Source organism: Moschus berezovskii, chromosome 24 (assembly GCF_049115385.1).
Source record: "Moschus berezovskii isolate FMDL1 chromosome 24, NW_MosBer_1.0, whole genome shotgun sequence".
Taxonomy (NCBI): domain Eukaryota; kingdom Metazoa; phylum Chordata; class Mammalia; order Artiodactyla; family Moschidae; genus Moschus; species Moschus berezovskii.
In genome coordinates, this window is record NC_142483.1 from 49,050,113 (window position 1) to 49,068,433 (window position 18,321).

The following is an 18,321-nucleotide window of genomic DNA, read 5'->3' on the forward strand; positions in this document are numbered from 1 at the left end:
CATCACCGACTCGATGGACATGAGTTTGAGTGAACTCTGGGAGTTGGTGATGGACAGGGAGGCCGGGCGTGCTGTGATTCATGGGGTCGCAAAGAGTCGGACACGACTGAGCGACTGAACTGAACTGATTCTCTTTATATATATTCCTTGTTACAAACATTTCCCATTAATTTGCCTTTTACCTTTTAACTATTTTTCCTCTGCCTTTTTGCCATCCAGTAGTTTTAAATTTTTACATACATTGGTCAAATATTTTCCTTTAGAACTTCTGAGTTTGTCGTTATGCTTAGAATTCCCCGGGCAACCCAGGTCCAATTTAACTTTTATGTTTAAATATCTAAGTCATCTAGAATTTATTTTTGAGGATAATGTGAAATGGGCATTTAATTTTTTTTCATGAAGAATAGTCAGGTATCCAACCACGAATTATTGAAACTCTATCGGTTTGAAATGTCATTTTTATCATAAGGCCTGTTTCTATCCTGTTGATCTATTTGTTTATTCCAGGACTGGCTTCAAACGGACTTCTCTTTTTTAAAAAAATAATTTTTTTTTTGGCTGTTCTATGTCTTTGCTGCTGTGTGGGATTTTCTCTAGTTGCAGTGCACTGGTTTCTCACTGTGGTGGCTTCTCTTGTGGCAGAGCATGGGCTCCAGGGCACACAGGCTTCAGGAAGTGGCTCCCAGGGTCCAGAGCACAGGCCCAGTGTTGTGGTACACGAGCTTAGTTGCTTCAAGACACGCAGGATCTTCCTGGGTCAGGGATCGAACCTGTGTCTCCTGCATTGGCAGCGGACCATTTACCACTGAGCCACCAAGGAAATCCTTAACGACGCTTGTTTTGATGTGTTTTGATGTTGGGAGGACAAATCCCTTCTGTTCTTACTATTCTTCTTTTACAATTTGTTCCTTGACCATTTGGGTACATTTATTTCTGACTGTCTTCCTCACCATCATCTTGGTTTTCAGTCATATCCATCCCACTATTTGGCTCATCTATTGATGCTAACGCTGAAACCCCAATACTTTGGCCACCTCATGCGACGAGTTGACTCACTGGAAAAGACTCTGATGCTGGGAAAGGTTGGGGGCGGGAGGAGAAGGGGACGACAGAGAATGAGATGGCTGGATGGCATCACCGACTCGATGGACATGAGTTTGAGTGAACTCTGGGAGTTGGTGATGGACAGGGAGGCCGGGCGTGCTGTGATTCATGGGGTCGCAAAGAGTCGGACACGACTGAGTGACTGAACTGAACTGAACTGATGGACATTTTTACTTTGCAAAAATCATATTTTTAATTTTCAGCAACTCTTTTTTTGTTATCTGTATTTTTTTCCTAGTGGCATGTTCTTTATTCACAGACCTAATAGACTCTAGAGTCAGCCAACACAGGCGGTGTTTTGGGGACAAAGTCTTTTCTGTATCTGGCCTTAACTTTGCTCCTCAGAGCGCCACTGCTTTGTATGTTCCACCTGACCCCTCTTTCAAACTGCTAGCAGATTTATAAATGGACTAGAGTGATGACTATTAGCAACCAGGGCAGATTTCTCAAATTGTTAAGGCCTCTGATTTTTCCAGACGGGCCAGGTAAGATGGATGCATCAAGAACACATATGCGTGGACTCGGGCTTGGCTGGAGTGTGTGGACTTCCCTTCTGGCTGACCAGCAGGGGCTCTCCCTTGAATTGAGGAAGTGGGCAAGGACTCAGCCTGGTGGAGGAACGTTTCAGGGGATTTTGCCTATGTGTTGGGCATTCAAGTTTTTTGCCCTTCATGTCCCTGCTGGTGGTGGGACATCATGGGGGGCTTTGTTTTGCTCTGTCCTGTCCCACCACCTGGTAAAAGTCTCCTTGATCCCATTCTTGGGCTTCCAATAATCCTCCTGTTATCTCGATGATGACCCCATGACATATTTTGCTCCCAGCCTCTGGGGACCCCAGGCTTGTGTTTTTTTAATTTTTCTTTTTCCTGGAGCCCTCTGGGGAAAGCTGATCTACTCATTTCTTTAGCTGTCCTGTCTCTGCCCATGTTGGCTTATAGGTTTCTAGACTTGTTCAGAGCTTCCAGACTGAATGCAATCTGCTTAATATCGTCTAGAAATGCGAAGTTCTTCAGTGTTCCTGGTCTACCAAAGGCACCTTACCCTGTTTCTGGGCCTGCTACGGGGACTCACCATCTTTTTAAAATGTCGCCCGTGACTTTGGGGGGGATTTGGGGAGGGAGGAAGAAGTGATGATCGAGGACTCAGCCTGATGCATTGAACCAGAAATCAAGACCAACCACTTGGATTGCTTTTCTGACTTTAGCGAGAAGTGACTTTGCCCCCAAAAGACACAACTCCTCGGTGCCAGAGCCGGAACCGGGGCAGGAAGCCGGCTTGCCTGAGGCACTGATCACGAGGCTGCCTCCACTAAAATCAAATACCTCTGTCTCAGGATTCTCTAGAGACCACAGATTTGAGAGCTTTGTGTAAAAATGAAAACTGGGCTTTGGAAAATTCACTTGACATTTGTATAAAGTGGGAGGGAAGCCCTGGGACACATAGGGAAGCAAAACTCTCAAAACTACTCACTCTGGCGGCCTTTCACCACGGTGGCCTGAAGAGGAAGGGTCTACAGAGGTGAGGTGAGCGGCTGTGGGGCAGGGAGGGCGCTGGCCTGGTGGGGCCTGAGTGGAGGCAGGGCTGACCCAGCATGTCAGGCAGAGTGTGGCTATCAGAGGTCTGAAGGAGATGAGAATGGCTTTGACTGTTTTCGAGAATTCCTGTGCCTCTTAACGTCTATATGTGTAGATCCCTCGAAAGGCACCCCATCCTACAATGTACCCCCAATCTCACATACCCTCTGGGAAGAATGCTTGCCAACCCCTCTCTTTTGGATTCATGGAGGTCACCCTGCTTGGCTCCCACCCCCCAGCCTGCCACCCCTCTCCCTGCCCAGCCTGCACAGACCTGTCAAGGCAGCCACGCTGCTCTCGTCCAGCTTCATGGCCTTCGAGTACCACAGAGACGCCTCCTTTACTTGGTCCTGCAGGATGAAGAGGTAGCCCAGCTCGGTGGCCATGTGGGCGTCGGAGGATGTGGCCATGAAGGTTCGTTCGATGAAGCTACACACCAGTTGCAGAATCCCCTGGTGCCTCCCACACTGAAAGGAACAGACACAGGGATATGGAAACCAGTCACTCCAACCTGCCTAAACAAGGCCATGTTACAAATGGGGGGCACTTTGGCAGGACTCGGGGGTGCTCAGGAGAGCCCCAGAAGTACCGTGTGTCCAGGTAGCTGTCCAGCTCGCAAAGAATCCCCCCCATCCCGGTGGCCACATTTGTGGAACCGCCTCCAGGCATGGAGCTCTTGGAGGGACCCAGCCCTGTGTCTGGCCATAGTCACTGGTCCAACAAGTCACCAGGAGGTTTTTCACAAACTGAAGCTGCGTGAGGGGGACTCTTGGTGTCGCACTGATGGGAAGTGGCCCTGAGGGCTGGGAGCAGCCACATTCCCTGCTGTGTGTGGAGAATGAGCAGAGAGAATCAGAGGTGGAGGGAGAGAGGGTATCCCGGTGGAATTCGACTCCGCAGGGCTGCCCCTGCTCTTATGACAACTCCCTATGGTGGATCTTTCTTTTTTCAGTTGGGGCACACGGGATCTCTAGCCATGGCATGTGAACTCTTAGTCGCAGCATATGGGATAGAGTTCCCTCAGCAGGGGTGGAACCCAGGCCTCCTGCATTGGGAGAGTGAAGTCTCAGCCACGGGACCACCTGGAAATTGCCCCCTTCTAGAAAATTTTGCTCTGGGGCTGAAGGTTGTGACAGAGACAGGCTGGGTGGCAGCCTGCTTTGTTTGCACCGTGCCTGGAGTCAGAGAGGGTTAGGCAGGCGGCCTCCCGGGGTCTCTTTCACCAAAGGAATATGGGGGGGCTCCAGCACCCTGCTCTTCCACAGCTGTGTCACTGCCCTCCTTCCCCAGATAGGGCGCCTCCCACTCTGAAAGCACTTCCAGATCTCACTTCCGTGATCTTCACAGCATCTCTGAAGGGCACGTGGGCACGGGAGACAGAGGCCACCTGATACCGTGACAGGATGGAGGCAGGCAGGGGCCCCAGGGCCTGGGCCCCTAGACTGAGGTCAAGTTTAAGTCAGAGAGGGGTGGGGCGGGGTCCTGAGGGAGCTTCTGGGGGACCACAAATCTCCCCTGGGCATAAGACAAGATGCATTAGTTCAGAAACCAGGGAGGAGCTTTCTTACCAGTCTGCTCACCACAAGAATTTTTTTAAGATGGAGGCTTGGATTTTGGGGCTCTCTCATTTCCAGTGCTTTAATCAGATTCCTAACGTGCTCGGCAGCCTGCAAGAACAAAACACAACGTCAAAGGCAGTAGGCAAAAGGCGAGTGGGGCAAAGGTTCTCAAGGGTGGCTGCCTGGAGCACAGCTGAGAGATCTTAAACACACTCGGGCCTCCACACCAATGCCAGAGATTCAGAGTTAACAGGCCCTGGGTGTGCCCAGGCTTCAGTATCACTTTGGGGCCCCACAGGGGCTTTGCCCCCAGAGCCGGCACTGCTCCTTTATTCCCGAATCCGGGAAGAGCAGCTGCCCTTTGAGACACCCCCAAACAGTGCCAGAAGCCAGCTGTATGGGGCACTCACAGCAGTCCCCCCTGGCCAGTTGCAAACCACCTGGGCTGGCCCAGGAGCAAGCCGTCAGGGTGGGTCTCTGGCCCCAGACTTCTGCTCCATTTTGACCTGAGTCACCACATTGATGCATTTCCGTCATTCCAGTGAATCCTCCTAGGGACTCTGACAGTCAGTGTAACTGAATTTTCCAGTCTAGCAGATGAAGGGTCAGAGAAGTTAACGTCATTTCACCAAGGTTACCCAGCCATCTAGATGGCTGACTGAGTCCGAAACCTGTGTTCTTTCGTGGACTCTTCTGCCCATTCACTGTGTGGGGGTAGGGAGTTCTTAGTCCACAGCTGCAAGGAAGTACCAGAGAAGAATATGGGGTGGGGTGGATCTTCTCTGCAAGCTTAGGAATGTGCGGCCTGGGCTGGGGTGAGGGGCAGATCCCAGTGTTGAGATGGGGGCAAAGGAGGGGCATTAAATGCTAACTGCCCTTGGCCCTAACCATGAGGCCAGGCCCTTAGAAAGCGAGCTCAGGGCCCCAGGTTCTCAGGGAGCTGAGGACAGGCCTATTCCCTTGTTTCTACCCAGAGACCGGGCTAGGGCCCTTTTTGAGGCTTCCTACCAAATACAGACCGTGCCCTCTGCCTCACCCCACCCCACAAAATCCATAACCTCAGAGCTGGGGAAAAGGAACCAGAAACTTCCTCTTCTCGCCATGACCCCCTTAGGGCCTCTTGACTGGTCACACTCTCTGCAGAGGCAATGTCTTTATTCAGAAGGGAGGGTTTTCACTGAAGACACAAACTCTTTTTGAAAATAAGAATGTGTCCGGGCATGGAGGTTTTCGTTAGGAATTTGAGGTGCTTCTGACTGCATCTGAGGACTCTTTGGGGTTTCTCTGGGAAACTACAAGTCTTAGGAGCAAGTTTACAGCCAGGTGCATGCTAAGTTGCTCAGTTGTGTCTGACTCTTTGTGACCCCACAGACTGTAGCCTGCCAGGCTCCTCTGTTCATGTGATTCTCATACTGGAGTGGGTTGCCATTTACTCCCCCAAGGGACCTTCCTGACCCAGGGGACCCAGAGACCAAACCCACGTCTCCTGCATTGACAGGTGGATTCTTTACCACTGAGCAACCTGGGAAGCCCATGGGGCCAGGTACTGCCTGGTCAATATCTGAACAATTCTAACCATTCCCTTTAAAAAAAGGCATTTCCCGAAACACGAAACACAACCATGGGAATTCCTTGGTGGTCCAGTGGTTAGGACTCAGCACTTTCACTACTGTGGGCTTGGGTTCAATCCGTGGCCACAGAACTAAAATCCTGCAAGCCATGTGGCATGGCAAAAACAAAATCAAAAACCGGCAACAAACCACAATCATGACTGCTATCAGTTAAAACGGAGCAAGTTATTGTAGCGCACTGGGCACTGTTCCCAGTCGCCCTACATGTCCTGTAATTGGACCTTATAACAACCGCTCAGAGTGGGTGGAATTATCTCCATGTTTACAGATGAGCATCTTGGGGCTCATCCAGGTGGAGACACCTGCCCGGGTCACACAGGGAACATGAGGCAGAACCAGAGCAGTGTGTCAGCCTCACTGCCGGCCTTTTGAACCGTGTGGCTCAAAGACCAAACCAGAGCCCCCCGAGTGTGTGGATGGGCGTAGGGAGCTGAGTCGCGGGGAGCCAGCCCCCTCCAAGGCCTTGGGGGTGGAGGTGCTGTGAAGGGTCCCTCCTTGGCTGGGTTGGTTTCAAGGTTCAACGTCTGAGTCTTGAAAGAACTTACTGCGGTCATGTTTCCTTCTCTTGCGAGCTCATGCACAGCTAGAATTTGGCAGGCGTCGATATTGCTTTTGTCTTTTTCGAGGATTCTGAAACAGGAAGAGGAGCCACGTGAATTGAGAGTGTTCAGAGGCAAGGTTAGGATGGTGTGCTGGCATCTTCTGATTGTCTCCTAACATCTATCCTCCCCTTCTCCTTTTAATTGAACCTGCTGAAGGCTATGGTTTTTCCCGTGGTCATGTATGGATGTGAGAGTTGGACTGTGAAGAAGGCTGATTGCTGAAGAATTGATGCTTTTAAACTGTAGTGTTGGAAAAGACTCTTGAGAGTCCCTTGTACCGCAAGGAGATCCAACCAGTCCATCCTAAAAGAGATCAATCCTGGGTGTTCATTGGAAGGACTGATGCTAAAGCTGAAACTCCAATACTTTGGCCACCTCATGCGACGAGTTGACTCACTGGAAAAGACTCTGATGCTGGGAAAGGTTGGGGGCGGGAGGAGAAGGGGACGACAGAGAATGAGATGGCTGGATGGCATCACCGACTCGATGGACATGAGTTTGAGTGAACTCCGGGAGTTGGTGATGGACAGGGAGGCCTGGCGTGCTGTGATTCATGGGGTCGCAAAGAGTCGGACACGACTGAGTGACTGAACTGAACTGAACTGCTGGGGCATGTGGCTACTGCAATAAAGACTACATTTCCCAGCTTCCCATGTGTGACCATGTGATTAAGTTCTGACCAATAGGATGCAAGTGCAAGTGCCCTGGGTGTATCCAGTGGTATCCCTACAGCATGCCTTCCATTCTCTTTCCTCCTCTTGCTGGCTGGAATGTGGGCCATGTGAGCAACGTCCTAGGAATAGGACAGCAGGGAGAGGGGGGCTGGGACCCTAGAGAGTTAAGCAGTCATCCTAGTTTTGGCCCACCACCCGAACTTCTCCCTGAGAGAGGAATAACCTTTTATGTTAAGTCCCTTATTTGGGGGTGTCTTCATGACAGAAACCTATTTATATCCCAAATAACACAGGCATGACTGGGGTACCAAGGTCAGGGGGCAGGGGGTCGTCTGCAGCTGTAAAATGGAAAGGAAACTTTGGTTTCCATCATGTGTCACTGGGAAGGCGTAGCTCCTGATCACACTACGGAGTTTTCTTTTTTTCTTAAATTATTTATTTATTTTTGACCGTGCTGGGTCTTTGCTGCCACAGGGCCTTTTCCCTAGTTGTGGCGAGCACAGGCTACTCTCTAGTTGCGGTGTGTGGGCTTCTCATCGTGGTGGCTTCTTTTGCTGCAGAGCATGGGCTCTGGAGCACCCGGGCTTCAGTAGTTGGGGTTTGTGAGCTCTGGAGCACAGGCTCAGGGGTCGTGCTGCATGGGCTTAGCTGCTGTGGGGCACGTGGGATCTTCCTGGACCAGGGATCGAACCCATGTCTCCTGCATTGGCTGGCGGATTCTTTACCTCTGAGCCACCGGGGACTTCCCTGGAATTTTCAGTATTTTGTTTCTTTATAGGACATTTCATATTTTTTGGCCGGATCAGGGAACGGTCCTTCTGCTTAACAATTACTCTAACTGACACATCAACTTTCAACACAACTAGGCATAGTCAACATTCAAAGAGTTCCAGGCATTTATGATGATTTTGAAGGCACTGTGAATTTCATAATTTAGAAATTTAAAAAAAAACTTTAAAAATGATATATGGACTAAAAACGAATCAGAACCAATGTTAGAGAAGTCGCAGAACCAAATGATACTGAAGATACTACTGAAATATCCAGACATGTAGACACTGTTAAATGGTACCTCAAGGGATGTCCATAGACTTAAATGCTTATCTTCTAAAAGAAGATTTAGAATGGCCAGGCATCCAACTCAAGAGTTAGACAATAACAACAGAGTACCTCCACAGAAGGTAGTTAGCGGGAAATAATAAACAGCAGAAATTAATCAATTAGAAAACAAGGGTATCATAGCATCAACAAAACTCAAAGCTGGTTCTTTAACAAGACTAATGGAATAAACAAATTATTTTAACATTGGTGGAGAGAACTAAAAGAGAAGGAAAAAATAAACAATATTATGGCTGAAAAGAGAAACACAATCTACAAAGAGCAGAAATTTAAAGAGCAATGGGGGAGGGACTGCCCTGGTGCTCCAGTGGTTAGAACTCTGTAATCCATTCCAATGTTGACACTATAAACGGCATGAAACTAATGAAACCTACGGGCTTCCAGGTATCCTGCGGGCCCAAGGCAGAGCCTCCAAAGCAAGCTCTTGATCCAGGCGTTCCTGCCAAGGACACCAGCCAGCTGTGAGAGAGGCCGCGGAGGGCCCGCCCACGTCTGGCACAGGCTGGAGTCACTTTCAGTTTGCTACCAGGGCTTCTGTATGAGACTCCAATTCCAGTTATCATCCTTTCACAGGGAAGGAAGAGGTATGTTTGTATTCCACCCCCTCACACAAACACACAATTTGGACTTCAAGGAGATCAAACCAGTCCATCCTAAAGGAAATAAATCCTGAATGTTCATTGGAAGGACTGATGCTGAAGCTGAAACTCCCATTACTTTGGCCACCCGATGCGAAGAGCTGACTCATCTGAAAAGACCCTGATGCTGGGAAAGATTGAGGACAGGAGGAGAAGGGGACAACAGAGGTGGAGATGGTTGGATGGCATCACTGACTCGATGGACATGGGTTTGGGTGGACTCTGGGAGTTGGTGATGGACAGGGAGGCCTGGGGTGCTGCGGTTCATGGAGTCACAAAGAGTCAGACACAACTGAGCAACTGAACTGAAGGGGAAAGGAAGGAAACATCAGGTCAGCCCTGCCCCTCACCTGTGTCCCATTTCTACCGTCTGCTCCCAGTCCTGCCGAGCCAGGAACAGCTGCATCTTTAGGACAAAGGCAGGCAGGAAGCTCCCGCAGGTGACAGTGATCTGGTTCACTACCTCAAGGGCCCCCGAATAGTTCTGCATCATCACCAAGTACATCACCTGTTGAAAGCCAAACAGAAGAGCCCTCATCAGTGCCCACCAAAAGAGTGCGGTTGGTGTCAGTGTCCCCACCGAGACAGGAGCAGAGCCCGACACGTGGGCAGGAGCCATCACTCAGAGTGACAGATCGGGTCCACAGCAGTCTTGGGGTTTTCTGACAGGCAAGGCAGGGGAATGGAATTCCAGCTGAGTTATTTCAAACCCTAAAAGATGATGCTGTTAAAGTGCTGCACTCAATATGCCAGCAAATTTGGAAAACTCAGCAGTGGCCACACGACTTGAAAAAGGTCAGTTTTCATTTCAATTCCAAAGAAGAGCAGTGCCAAAGAATGTTCAAACTACTGCACAATTGCACTCATTTCACATGCTAGCAAAGTAATGCTCAAAATCCTCCAAACTAGGTTTCAATATGGGAACCGAGAACTTTCAGTTGCAAAAGCTGGATTTAGAAAAGTCAGGAGAACCAGAGATCAAATTGCCAATATCCACTGGATCATAGAAAAAACTAGAGAATTCCAGAAAAACATCTACTTCTGCTTCATTGACTATGCTAAAGCCTTTGACTATGTGGATCACAACAAACTATGGACAATTCTTCAAGAGATGGGAATACCAGACCACCTTACCTTCCTCCTGTGAAACCTGTATGCAGGTCAAGAAGCAACAATTAGAACCAAACATGGAACAACAGACTGGTTCCAAATTGGGAAAGGAGTATGTCAAGGTTGTATATTGTCACTCTGCTTGTTTACCTTATAGGCAGAGTACATCATGTGAAATGTCGGGCTGGAAGAAGCACAAGCTGGAATCAAGATTGCCAGAATTGGGAGAAATTGGGAATCAATTGGGAGAAATATCAATAACCTCAGATATGCAGATGACACCACCCTTATGGCAGAAAGCGAAGAGGAATTAAAGAGCCTCTTGATGAAGGTGAAAGAGGAGAGTGAAAAAGCTGGCTTAGAACTCAACATTCAAAAAACCAAGATCAGGGCATCTGGTCCCATCACTACATTCCAAATAGACGGGGTAACAATGGAAACAGTGACAGACTTAAATTTTTGGGGCTCCAAAATCACTGAAGATGGTGACTGCAGTCACAAAATGAAAAGACGGTTGTTCCTTGGAAGAAAAGCTACGACAAATCTAAACAACATATTAAAAAGCAGAGACATTACTTTGCCAACAAAGGTCCGTCTAGTCAAAGGTATGGTTTTTCCAGTAGTCATGTGTGGATGTGAGAGTTGGGCCATAAAGAAGGCAGAGCACCAAAGAATTGATGCTTTCAAACTGTGGTGTTGGGTAAGACTCTTTGAGAGTCCCTTGGACTGCAAGGAGATCCAACCAGTCAATCCTAAAGGAAATCAATCCTGAATATTCATTATAAGGACTGATGCTGAAGCTCCAATACTTTGGCTGCTGCTGCTACTGCTGCTGCTAAGTCGCTTTAGTCGTGTCCGACTCTGTGAGACCCCATAGACAGCATCCCCGTCCCTGGGATTCTCCGGGCAAGAACACTGGAGTGGGTTGCCATTGCCTTCTCCAATGCATGAAAGGGAAAAGGGAAAGTGAAGTTGCTCAGCAGCCTACTAGACTCCTCCGTCCATGGGATTTTCGAGGCAAGAGTACTGGAGTGGGTCGCCAGTGCAATACTTTGGCTACCTGATGCAAATGAACTGACTCATTTCCCTGATGCTGGGAAAGATTGAAGGCAGGAGAAAGGGACAACAGAGGATGAGATGGTTGGATGGAATCACCAATTCAAGGGACATGAGTTTGAGCAAGCTCTGGGAGATGGTGAAGGACAGGGAAGCCTGGCATGCTGCAGTCCATGGGGTCGCAAAGACTTGGACACGACTGAGGGACTGAACAACAAGAAGGCAGGGGCTCCGGGAGGTAGCTGAGATAGCTGAGCCCCTGCAGGCCTGGGACAGAGCAAAGTCATGGGAAGGCGCCCCCTTGTGGGGAGGTTCGGCACTTCCAATTTCTACATAAGGCCCATCATTGCCCATTCACTTTCCTACAATTCACCGCTGAAAACTGCTCACTGGGGCCAGTGCAGCCACTGGGAGTCAGCAAGAGTTTGCAGGTAACCCTCTTCCCACATATCAAGTCTGCGTGACTTTTTCTCTGTCAAGGTTCACCAGGCTGGGGTCACGGTCTCTGCAGGCAGCCAGCCACTAGCTCTCCTGGGCAAGTCATGACACAGATGCCTGAGGGGCAGAGGGCAATGCTTCCCAAAGGCTTGAAATTGGACTCCAAAAGGCTGGCTCTGGCCTACAGTAGCCTTCCATTAAGAGACTTCCTAAAAACAAGAAGAGGAGTATTCTAAATAAAAATTTATGTGTAAACGTGTTTGCTGTAGCTTCCTTTCTACATGTACAACCAAAAGCAACCTTAATATACAAACACTAGGAAGCAAAGTTGGCAAATTATATTAGGTCCACGCAGTAGTGGCCTGACTTTATGTCAAAATGACATGTGCTTATGACATAACCGTACATAGAGAGACCAAATGGTAAGATGCCCTATGATAATAATCATATGAAATCCCACTGTCTCCTGTCCTGTAGCAGGTGCTGTGTGTGACCCCATTCAGGACCAGGGCGGGTGACTGTTGATATCTCTTGGAGAAGCCTCCCTCCCAGGCTATCTGTGGCTTCAGGGAGCCCCCAGGTGCCAGGGTGCCCCCATCCCCGAGGGGCAGCCTACAGCCAACATCTTGTCCGTGAGGGGGTCAGGGCAGGGCCACCCCAGCTCCACAGTTCCAAGCAGAGCTGGCTGAGGCCGCCACTAGGGCTGCTTCACAGTCCAAGTTCTCCGTCCTACTTCTTTCATGTTCCCTACACATGTCGGTCCCACCTGATAAACCTCCTATGTGATAAATTCATGGCCTCTGCTCCCCAGCGAACCACTGAAGGTGAACCCTGAAACAACACATAGCAGAGAAACGAGGAGACACGGCCCTAAAATATTGCCGTGGGTTGTTCGGGGGTGGCAGGCCTAAAAGGATGACATTGTGACATTTTTAGACTTCTGGTTTTTCAACGAGCACACATTCATTTCATGTGGCACTAGTGGTAAAAAGAAAAATCTGTCTGCCAGTGCAGAAGACACCAGAGATGTGGGTTCGGTCCCTGGGCTGGGAAGGTACTCTGCAGGAGGAAATGGCAACCCACTTCAGTATTCTTGCCTGGGAAATTCCACGGAGAGAGGAGCCTGGTGGGCTACAGTCCATGGGGTTGCAAGAGTCGGACACAACTGAGCATGCATGCATTACATATTCATTTTATAAGACAGGTATACACAAACAGAAGCAGGTAAGAGGATGATTTTTCTCTCATAGATTGATTCAGCGAGGGTCACATCAGACAAAGGCAACAGTTTAAGATCAGAAAATACAAAACACATACCTTCTTTCTCTTATGACCAATTGAGTGAGTTTAATAGGAGATGAGAAAGGAAAACGTACAGAAAAGGGACAGTGGGTAAAAACAAAAGGGATAGAGAGAAAAAAAGCCCACCAGAGCCCAGGGAGCATAGCTCCTGAGGAGATCTTAGGCAGGAGACAGACAGAAACTCAGACGGGGCAGAATGCAGGAAGGCCTGGAGCAGGCCCAGGGCAGCTCTGTGACCCTGACCCTCTCCGGGCCTCTGCTCTGCATCCACCAGGTGGGGGGCCTAGAGACTGAGGTCCCTGGCTGGGGACACTCCCACTCCCCGCCTCCCTACTGCCTACCTTCCCCATCAGCCCCAGGACGTCTTTGGTGTCCTGAATGCCATGCTCCAGGTACTTGATGGACTTCTTCACCGTGTGGGGTTTGTCTGAGCTGAGGTCCACCCAGCCTCTGAGCACATAGCCCTGGCATAAGAACAAGGGGAAAGATGAAGTCCTTGCTCCTGCATCACCTCCATTCAACTGCCTCTCCTGCCCCACTTCCCCCTCTGTGTCCCTCCATTTTCCGAGGCCCTGCTGGGCACTGCTGCTCCCAGATCCCAGGGCAGCCCTGCTCTCTCTCTCTCAGGGCTTCATAACTCTTGTTCCTTCACCTGGAAAGCCCTGCCCAGCATGCACCTCCTAAACCAGGTCCCCTCACCTGGTTAACCACCACCAGTCTTTAACACTCAGTGGAGGAGGCCCCTCCCGTAGGAGGCCTTCCTTGACCCCCAGGTTGGGGTGAGGCTCTCGCTGTAACCCCCATGGTTCTCTTGCTCCTCATGGAGCGGACTACCACCTGTCTTGTCACTGTTTGCTTACTTTACACTGGGGTCAGAGTACCAGGGCAGGACCACTCCTGCTCCCTCCACTCCTTAGACCAGTGTAAGGGCCTGGCCTGGATGGGAAGCTGGGAATGCCTTCTGAGTGGGTGGGTGGCCGCTCTGAGTTCATGGGCCTTGCCAGCTCCTCTCCAGCCTTTATCTCACCCTGACCGGCAGGTGCGGCCGGCCAGGCCCAGGAGGCAAGATCAGAGGGGCGCCTGCAAGACCCTGTCCCAAAGCACCATTCATTGCCTAGAGCAGGTTTCTCAATTCTTTTCCATTATTGTCCTTCCTACAAGTCTTTCTCCCCTGGAGAAAGAAATGGCTACCCACTCCAGTATTTCTGCCTGGAGAATCCCATGAACAGAGGAGCCTGGCGGGCTACAGTCCACGGGGTCGCAGAGTCAGACACAACTGAGCAACTGAACAATGACAACAAAGGAGCCTTTTCAGATGTCCCCCCTAGTCATTCTCTCCCCCTCCAAGAAAACTAAGGATCACATACACACTGACTGATTTTATGTTCTGTGTGTATATTTGTGTTTTATATACAATCAATGAGATTTTTCACCCTCTCCTTCAAGAACCAACTTTCACCCCCTTGAAAAGACCCTGATACTGGGAAAGATTGAGGGCTGGAGGAGAAGGGGATGACGGAGGATGAGATGGTTGGATGGCATCACCGACTCAATGGACATGAGTTTGGGTTAACTCCGGGCGTTGGTGATGGACAGGGAGGCCTGGCGTGCTGCGGTTCACGGGGTCGCAAAGAGTCTGAGACTGAACTGACTGACTGGGGGCTGGGGGTGATACATGCCCTGCTGAGATGCACGGCCTAGGCTGAGGCTTCCAATTCTACAGTCCTTCGGCCCATGAGACCACCACAGGTGAGATCGACTGCGTGAGCCACCAGAGACAACGAGCAGATCTCTGCACGGAGGGAGTGCAGGCCCAGCGAAGCCAGCTCATCTAGTTTTCAAAAGAACCAAGACATCTGGGACTTTTAGGTAAAAATTTTCTGATTTCGAAATGCCAGCAACTAATTCAAGATTTTAAAACTATATAGCACAGGCCATAAAACACCTATCTGCAGATTGGACTCTACGGACAAAGTCCAGTTTGTAGTTGGCTAAACCCTGAGCCAGCACGGGCCTTGTTGGTGCCTGGGTGTGACCCTCCCCAGCCCTAGTGCCCTCCACGGGAGTCAGAGCCACTCTGTATGATGTGGTTGGGTGCTGCTTCCTTTGGCTGTTGCCCCCACGATGCCAGGGGCCTGTACCTCTCTGGAGCTGCTGGAGACCTTCAACGTGCGGTCAATGTACTCCTTGGCCTTGTCGTGGCGGCCCATGAGCCAGAGGAATAGGCCAGCATAGTACAGGGCAGTCCCACTGGCTGTCTTGCGGACTTCCTTCAGGCTGCTCTCAAGCTCCTGAATTGCTTCTCGGTCTGGGAATTCGTGAGAGGGGGAAGCGGACAAGTTAGGATGCGGAGGTCTGTCTGGTCCTTCCCCTGGACACTCTGAGCCTCCCACAACACATGGCGCCGACCACACAACAGCTCAGGGCCTGGGAACCAGCAACGCTAGCCCCTGTGATGCCACAGGAGTGGCCGAGCCCTGGACTTGCATTTGCTGGTTGAGATGCATCTTTTCTCCTCTGTGCCCAGGAGTTTTCTGGGCAGACAGATCAAATCGGAATCTCCCACCTCAGGCCCATAGTCCATTCCAGATGGGGAAATAATTTGTATGTAGTTTTGTGGAATCTCTCCCTGACCCTAGAGAAGGGGAGATTTAGGGGCAGAAATTTTTTCATTTTGGCTTGGGTTTTTCTTGACAAGATCTTGGCAAAGGCAAGCAGGGTGTCTCCCCAGTTCTTGGGATCTGAAAGGAGGACCCCTCCCACTGTCCGGCGTTCTGCCTGTGGCTCTCACTCAACTGGGCCTGGGCATGGGGTCTTCTCTGAGGCCTCTGTGGGGACGGGACTGGCAGCCACTCCTCACAGCATCTGTGGCCACGGGTGTACACACTTCCTGCAGCCGCCCAAGAGGGGGCTGTGTCTGGAGCAGGGCTCTCTTTTCCCCACTGGGCCAGGCTTGGCTGAGCACGCCTGCACTCACCAATGGTTTCACAGCACTTGTGAGCATAAATGAGGGCCATGATGGAGCACAGGGACACATCTGGGTGATTCCGGATGCTCTCCAGGCTGCTGATGGCATCCTGGATGCGCTCTGTGAAGAGAGCTCACACGGTTATTAGGTTCAGAAGGCAGGAGGCTCCACGGCAGACCCAGGGCTGACTCAAGGCTTGGTGTGATCTGACCCAAGGCTTGGACTAACTGGTCCACAAGGTCCCTAATTGCCCAAGTTCCCTGAAGACTGAAGCTTCCTGAAAGTGCTGCTTTCAGGGGATGGAGGACTTGGAGCTGAGAGATGTTCCTGTGAGTACTTACAAGGGTACCCTGGATTGGTTCTGAAGAAGGACCTCTGGGCATTCCCAGCTAGCTATAAAATATAACCCCAGAGCCACTGATTATATTTATCCTTCCATGTCCACTGACATTGGCCACGGGCGGCCCAGGACCACCTTCTGAATGTCAGTGAATTGGTACTGCAGGGGCCCTACTCCTCTCTCTGCTTCTGTCCCACACATGACTGTGCCCACACCTACCACTCCCTCCTTTTCCTGCATTACCTGAGGTTGGTTCAGTAATCAAGCCTGGGGTTGGTTCAATAATCCTGTGGTCATTTCTCCCCACCCCCAACTCATTTCATAGACAGGGAAACGGAGGTGCAGAACAGGGAGAGTGAGCTCTCAGGTCTCGAAAGTCAACTAGATATAGATTACACAGATTTCTGTGAATGAACCTGGAAATCTAGCCACTCTGCGTAAGACTGTTTCCAGCAGAACATGACTGGGGGAGAGGTAGGCATCCAGGTGAAGCCAGTGCGTTAGTGCTGGTGAGTGCCTATGTCAGGAAGCGACACTGACGGGCCCTCACCTTCCCTGAGGACTCCATAGGCTTTAAAGAACCGCAGCACTGGGTCATTGTTGAATTTTTCCAGGCCCACAGCTGCGGCCTCCTGCACGTGGCGGAAGTACTTTTCTTTGCTGTAGTAAATGATCCCAGCCTGTGAGGAGGAAGGCAAAATCGCAATAGTCTCGGGCCCCTTTCTGCTTCTGTTCTGATCTTCTCCCTCCCCTATTCCCTGCTCCTCCTCCAGTTCTGTAAGGAGAAGAGAAAGAATATTCTGGCCTCATCTTGTTCCTCCCCAGCCACAGAAAACAGCTCCATACGGTTTTCTTAGGAAAGAGTTTGGAGATGGCCTGTTTTGGAATTAACCACAGACTCTGGTTCAAAAGTTGATGAGAAATTCAACTCAGGTTTTGCCTTACGAAGTGAATAAGGGGGAAGAAGGAGGACCAGTAATAAGAATCATGACACCAATAGTTAGAATTGCAAGTTATTATGGGCTAACCACCTGTGGTGAAGGGTATCCAGGGCTTTACGCCTATTATCTTATGCATTATTCTCTCCATATTCTTCACAATTAAGGAAGCCAAAGCCCATGGAGGCTGTGGCTTGACAAACGTCATGCAATAAGAGAGGCTGAGATTTCAAAGTGAAGTCTCACTTCCCCTAAGGTTTGTGGGTGCTGGGGTTGGGGATAGATGTGGTTGGATGGTAAACAGCCTTGTGGGCCATATGAAAGAGCCCAGACATCATCCTGAGGGTAATAGGAAGCAGCTGGAATGGTTTTATGCATGGAGATAGCGGGGTGGGGGTGGGGGTAGGGAAAGTGTTCAGATGTGTGTTTTTGCAAAAACCCCTCTGGCTCCTGTGTGTTTCTGTTGGGGTAGTTGCTGTTGGTGGTGCTGGAGGTAGGGAGACTGCTGGTGAAGAGAGATGAAGTAGAGAAACCAGCTGGGAGGGGGACTGTTGCAGGTGCCCAGAGGGGAGCCGGTGGTGATACTGGGCTAGGAGATAAAATAAGGAGCTGATATGTTCTGCTGATAGACAGGAGCTGGAGATGGGTATGGGCAACAGTAACGGCTGGGGGGGGGTGTCAAACGGTGGTGCCATCCACTAGGGTGAAAGACAGAAGAGGCCCAGGCGGTTGGAGCCGGGGGTGGGGGTCGGATAATGGCAAGGTGATGGATTTTTATGCTTTGGTTTGGGGGAGCTTGGAGATAGGACTGGGTGGGGATGAGGGCTAGGGGCTCAGAGTACACACAGGATGTGCTCGCCACGGAAAGAGAGGCGAGAAGGCACCAAGACCGTCTGAAGAGGCCGGCGACAGCGAAAGCCGGGTGGCGGTCAGAGAGGTAACAGGGGAGCTGCAGGTCGCGGGGCTGACTGGGCCAGAGGAGGAGAGTCCCGGAGGGAGCAGTGCCCGGGTCACGCACCATAAGGGAGGAGTCATTGCTGCTCATCTCTGGACGCCAGCGGCTCTAGAGTCGGGGTCTCGTGGTGCGGCCCGGAGCGAGATTCCCCAGTCAGGGTCCTGGGGACGGCTCTTGCAGCCGGAAGTCGGAGGCTCGCGCGTCCTTGGCAACGGAGCAGCCGGCTGGTCTCCAAGGGCGTCAGAGTCGGGGTGGGCGTGGCCAGGCGCCCACGTGACAAGGCGCGGGTAGTCGAGCGCCGAGAGGGCGAGTC

The 18,321-nt window shown here is 50.8% G+C and overlaps 1 protein-coding gene across 4 annotated transcripts in view; it reads right to left on the minus strand.

The window, feature by feature from the left end:
- Positions 1–18,319, minus strand: part of TTC21A (tetratricopeptide repeat domain 21A) — a 34,224-nt gene extending 15,905 nt beyond the window's left edge. For 3 of the 4 annotated variants that reach the window (XM_055414598.2, XM_055414597.2, XM_055414603.2), the window contains exons 1-9: positions 18,072–18,319; positions 16,666–16,795; positions 15,785–15,895; positions 14,949–15,115; positions 13,149–13,271; positions 9,252–9,409; positions 6,414–6,498; positions 4,247–4,345; positions 2,953–3,145 (exon numbers count right to left, since the gene is read on the minus strand). In XM_055414598.2, coding sequence (XP_055270573.2) covers positions 2,953–3,145; positions 4,247–4,345; positions 6,414–6,498; positions 9,252–9,409; positions 13,149–13,271; positions 14,949–15,115; positions 15,785–15,895; positions 16,666–16,795; positions 18,072–18,098 — 1,093 coding nt within the window. In that variant the 5' untranslated portion in view covers positions 18,099–18,319. The remainder of the gene's footprint in view (positions 1–2,952; positions 3,146–4,246; positions 4,346–6,413; positions 6,499–9,251; positions 9,410–13,148; positions 13,272–14,948; positions 15,116–15,784; positions 15,896–16,665; positions 16,796–18,071) is intronic. The other variant, XM_088831798.1, reaches the window with a different exon arrangement.
- Between the last annotated feature and the right edge of the window lie 2 nt (positions 18,320–18,321).